General features: G+C 36.8%; 1 protein-coding gene across 5 annotated transcripts in view; it reads left to right on the top strand.

Annotated features, from left to right (window-relative positions):
• The window catches only part of LOC107593909 (serine/threonine-protein kinase WNK3-like), a 60855-nt gene extending 55521 nt beyond the window's left edge, over positions 1 to 5334 (top strand). For 4 of the 5 annotated variants that reach the window (XM_016283793.1, XM_016283794.1, XM_016283796.1 and 1 more), the window contains 3 exons: positions 533 to 631; positions 1240 to 1421; positions 3857 to 5334. In XM_016283793.1, the coding sequence (XP_016139279.1) occupies positions 533 to 631; positions 1240 to 1421; positions 3857 to 4309 (734 nt within the window). In that variant the 3' untranslated portion in view covers positions 4310 to 5334. The remainder of the gene's footprint in view (positions 1 to 532; positions 632 to 1239; positions 1422 to 3856) is intronic. The other variant, XM_016283795.1, reaches the window with a different exon arrangement.
• The last annotated feature ends 283 nt before the right edge of the window (positions 5335 to 5617 follow it).

Here is a 5617-nt window from a genome sequence, read left to right as displayed (position 1 = left end):
GAGTAAAAACAAAAGAAAAAGAAAAGCTTACAGCTGCATGAGTCGTGACTGTCACGTTAGCCTGATGGGACCAAACTCCCTTTGTGATTTTAAAACGTAAGACAGTACCCAGATTTGAAGACTACAGTAAGATTTAACTTCTACTGTTAATAAGATTTTGGTTGGCTACTATTTGATGGATAGCCTAAATGTCCTAATTCAGATGGGCTACCTGGTTTTTGTTTTTTTAATGGTATATCAAAAAGTGTATTTTTTTTTAATGTTATTGTTGGTACGTTTTACCAGTTTTTACCATACTTTCAAAACAAAAATTAAAATAGGAAAAACATGCAATATGAAAATAATTGAAGACAAAATGTGTTTTACTGAGAAAAAACAAGATTTGGTTTTTAAAAAGCCTTTTTCCAAAAGGTACATCTGGGAAAAGGGGGGTCGTCTTGTAATCAAGGTCGTCTTATATTCGGGCCAATATGGTAACTATAATCCACTTGTACTGTTTTTATGTTGATTTTTTAAAAATGCAAACACTCAGGGAGTCTTCAGCAGTCTAGCAGTTATTCTGGTGGGGAGCAAAGCAGGCTTCACTCATACTGCAAGCCAGAGAAAACCCCATCATTGACCGCTAATAGAGGTACTAAAGCTATAGAACATACTCAAAATAATAATACACTGCTGTTCAAAAGTTTGAGATCAGTAAATGCATCCTTGCTGAATAAAAGTATTAATTAGTTTTTCAAAAAAAGAAAAAAAAATTTTTTAAATACTTTTATTCAGCAAGAATGCATTAAATTGACCAACAGTGACAGTTATTTTATTTCAAATAAATGCTTTTCTTTTAAACTTTCTATTTATTAAGGAATCCTGGTTTCCACAAATATATTAAGCAACACAACAGTTTCTTCAGCACCAAATCAGCATATCAGAATGGTTTCTGAAGGATCATGTGGCACTAAAGACTGTAATGGCTGCTGAAAATTCAGCTTTGCCATCACAGGAATATATTCCATTTCAAAATATATTAAAAAAGTTGTTTTAAATTGTAATAATATTTGACAGTATTACAATCTTGGTGTATTTTGATCAAATAAATGCAGCCTTAGAAAGCATACGAGACTTCTTTCAAAAACGCTTTAAAAAAACGTATTGCTTCCAAATTTTTGAACAATAATGTAAATAATTACTGAGACTTAATCTGAGGAATGGCATTTTTATTTAACAGTTCCCTCATTTTGTTTTCAGACCAGAGTCCTCCAGCCCAGGGTTCTGCCAATAGAAAGAGCACATTCACAGATGAGCTGCATAAGCTTGTTGATGAGTGGTCAAAAGAAGCAGTTTGCCCTGTCCAGCCCAAGCCTTCACTGAATCAAATCAAACAGATCCAACAAGTGCAGGAGTTTGGCGGATGGGGCCAGACTACTGAGGTAAAGCATACATGAAACAAATGTCTCATACATGCATATATAGACTAGCCTGTATGGGTTCAAATATTTTTCTGTTATATACACTGGTGTTCAAAGTTTAAAGGTGCTGCGCTAAATTTTGCAGGCTAAAAAAGTCCATTGTCAATAGTGTAGTGATTTATAAAGCACGGCTCACACAGAAATCACTTTCAAACCAAGCATCAGAGAATTTGTGTTACCAAATTGAACCCGTTGCGAAATCAGATTGCATGAATTTCAATTGAAATTACTGGATTTTGCCCATGAAAATTTACTGAACAATGGTAATCATAAGTGCACCTTAAGACCACTAGTGAAAAGTGCTTGCTTTTTTCTCCATTAGAAATCATGCAGCAATGATGTAAACTGTGCTTAGACTCACAGGGTGATCCTCTCTCCCTATTTAAAAGTTCATAACAGTAGGAAAGTACATAACTGTAAAAAATATTGTGTGCATAACATCATGCTTGTTTAGCCTTTTTTTAAAGACACCCTGGACTGAGTAGCACACCATGAAGAATCAACAACAGACCACCAAAAATGCTAATCTGTAATTTCACAGCAACATGACAATTAAACCTGTGGATTCTGCATAATAACGGGAACATTTCTCACTACAGGCAATTTAAAGTCCGACAGTGATCATCTTAAAGGTGATGGCTGTAAAGCTGGTGCTGTAAATGAAATGAATGCTGTGCTGCCTGTTTAATATGCAAAAGCACACTATAACGCTCACAGTGATTTGAGAAAATGTACCATTGCCAGTCTACTTGTAATTTTCAATCAAACATTACCAAAACAAAACATAATGAAACACATATGGACGCAAGGGCTGGGCAATAAGGTTGTCCATTGGCCTGACGAGCTTCAATTCACTCCAGCAACCCTGTCACTCTCATAAAATGATCATAACAAGCGACAAAATGTTCTATGATCCAATCAATTCCTGATGGACAGAATCAAGTCCTGCCCTCCATTTGATATGCTGTTGAAATCTGTGGATATGCTCTTGATATGCTGTTGATACAGTGACATTTAGATATATGTCACAATAGGGGAAAGTAGGACAGTCACGATTTCCATTTTGTGTCGACTTTAAATGTTCCACCACTAAAAATAAACATGCTATTTGACCTCACTAATCAATTAAGTTTAATTAAAGTTTAAAGTCAAACAAGTTTAAAGATTTTTTTGTGTCATTTCAGTTAATATATTTAATTACCATTATTTTATTTATATATTTTTTTGTTTATTTTTGTTAGTATTAGTTAACTACAATAACCCTGGGGCCTGTACCATGATGGTGGCTGAACAAACTCAGGGTTACAGGATTAGTTTTGAGTTGACAAAACCAAACCAGTCCAATCCGGCTTTGTTGGTACCATGAAGCTGATCATCAACTTTCTCTGTCAACTCAGGCTTGATCCTGAGTTAATGAAGCACGTGCACATAAAAGAGTGACATCAGTAATGAACAGCCAATCACATGCCTTGAAACTGTGATTCACTTCTCGTGAGAGAGTCACTACCAAAGATTAAAATATTCAACAATATGAAGAATTTAAACACATTTACAAGATTAAACGATCTATCCATGAAAAAGGAAAACTTAAAGAAAACATATAAGTGCAAGTAAAAGTTAGTTTATAGAGTTGATAATATTCATAGGTATAAAAACACTTAAAAATCTAAGCTCATATGTAGTCATGTTTAAAGCTATTGATTCTAAAACTTATTTATATTGCATATTATCTATATGTTTATATTAATTTAAAATAAACTAAGCTAGCTTGTGTAATGGATTAAGGGTATAATAATTATATAAATAATTATAAAAAATAATCATCTCTAAAAATCCGACAATATTATCTTTAAATCTTTAAAATGTTTTACTATGTAGCGTCCTTTAATTTGGAGTAAGAGAAACTGGGGGAGTGGCTTTATTGCGTCAGAGATGCGTCACTTGGCTTGAAGCTGATTGGTCAAATTTGGGTTTGAGCTCTCTATACCAGAACATAACCTGCCCCAGAGCAGGTTAGCTGTGGAGCGTAAGTTACTAAGGCAATGAATGCTGCTAAAAGCCAAGCCACTTTCATGGTACCTAAAACCCAGGATTGGTGCAAACTAAACCGAAATTTACCTGGCTAGCCAGCTAATCCAGCTTCATGGTACAGGCCCCTGGTCTGTACAAAGACTCACATGATCAATGTGTTGAATTAATTTTGTCTAAATGTTACATTTTTTTAAATCCCTAAAACTTTTATTTCCAGATTTCCAAATTTAAATGGAATTTTAAATTCTTGTTTTTTCTTGTTTTTTAAATTTTAAATAATCTCAGTCTTTTGAATTCATCTGTATTAATCGTTATTTGTAATAATAAAAATCAAATAATAAGTAAATAATGTTTCTATCTTGCAGACAACAGCTTCATCGGGTTGGTTTTCCGGAGCCCCTTTGACTGCTCCAGTATCAGTCAGCATGTCTTCAATGGCTCCTACCCCATATAGTACCATCAGTGGACAAACTCAGCCGCCTCCGACGCAATTTCCCATCGCTCCTCTATCACAGCAGAACATGCATCTGCAACCTGCCCTGCAGTACAGCCCATCTCCCCTGCACCCGCAGCAGGTCCAAATCCTGTCAGGATCCCAGCCCCCGGTGCCCAGTGCACCTTCCCTCATGACCACAGCGGGGCCTCCGCTGCCCCCCGCCACCAGCATCACAGCTGCCTCTGCCCCCGCCACCACCACCAATCAAGACGCCGTCTTCTGCTCGTGCTCCTCTTCCTCCTGCTCCACCTCCGCTCTGCCTCCCAGTGCCAAACTTCACCCCAAACACTCCACAGCCACCCTTCCTTTAGGACAGCAGTGAGAAGACGGATAACGCTGAACATCTTGTACAGGAAGGACACTAGTATCAAGCGGTTGCTTGCTGGTGTGTGTGGGTATGGGGGTGTATAAATACTGTAGTGTGTATTTGTGTGAGCGTGCGTTTGTGTTGCATTTTTCAATACATATCCTCTGTGTGTTTCCGCACCGTCAAGTTTTCTATCTGACTTAGTTGGACCTAAACTCGCCCTATATAGAGACATTTTTGACATGAGGTGATCCTCTTTGTTTTTATTTTTCAGTGCTTCAAACAAAAGGACTCTTTGAATTTTAAAAAGTGCAATTAGTAACTGATATTTAAATTCATCCTTTCTGTGTTGTTGTGACATGGATCTGTATAGCTTAAAAGAAATATTTTTATATATATACGCACAGAAAAGACAACAACAACCAGACGTCAGCAGCGACGCGCCATCTTTATAGAGCACAACGGATTCAGCCAGCGGCGGGTTCGATCGCATGTTCCAACGCAGAGCATGGTAACCCTGCAACCATCATTGTAGCTACGAAAACAATCGTTGTGCACGGATAAGGCATGCTCCTCATGTATTATAATTTACGATGATAAATAGCCATAGCGTTTTAGATTTAGCCAAGATTTTTTCTAGAATAACAAATAGCCATTGACTAATTCCTTTCAAGATCCTGCAATTGATTCTGAGAAGAAAAAGAAAATTCACTAGCTAATATGATTGCAGTATTTTCCTCTCTGTTTTAGCAGACATTCACACTTTTAAGGTTTACACTATTAACATAATTCACATTGTGAAGAGTGCAAGACTAGACGGCTGTTTGGAAAGCTCAAGTGAAGTGAATGCAGCTTGTTCTTGTTCTTGTGTATTTCTGCGCAGTCCCGTATGAACGTGCTTCCGTGCACACCGAACTGTGATCTGTAAACTGAGTTTGCTTTTAGTGAATGCAACACATCAGCAAAACGCTGGCAAAAAGATGTATTCCTCATCGGTTCTGACAGCAGATACTACTCTGGTGGAAAATTATATATATACATATACAGTGCTGTGAAAAGGTGTTTGCCCCCTTCCTGTTTTTTTAATTTTTGGCATATTTGTCACACTTAAAAGATTCAGATCATCAAACTAATTTTAATATTACACAAAGATAATGCAAGTAAATACAAAATGCAGTTTTTAAATGATTATTTATTTTATTAAGGGAAAAAAGCTGTCCAAACCTGCCTGGCCCTACGTGAAAAAGTAATCGCCCCCTAAATCTAATAACTGGTTGTGCCACGCTTTGCAGCAACATCTGCAATCAAGTGTTTGCGATAACT

Source organism: Sinocyclocheilus grahami, unplaced genomic scaffold (genome assembly GCF_001515645.1).
Source record: "Sinocyclocheilus grahami isolate Dianchi unplaced genomic scaffold, SAMN03320097.WGS_v1.1 scaffold177.1, whole genome shotgun sequence".
In the NCBI taxonomy this organism is placed as follows: domain Eukaryota; kingdom Metazoa; phylum Chordata; class Actinopteri; order Cypriniformes; family Cyprinidae; genus Sinocyclocheilus; species Sinocyclocheilus grahami.
Note: the sequence above shows the minus strand (reverse complement) of the source record. Positions and strands in the feature narration are given on the sequence as shown.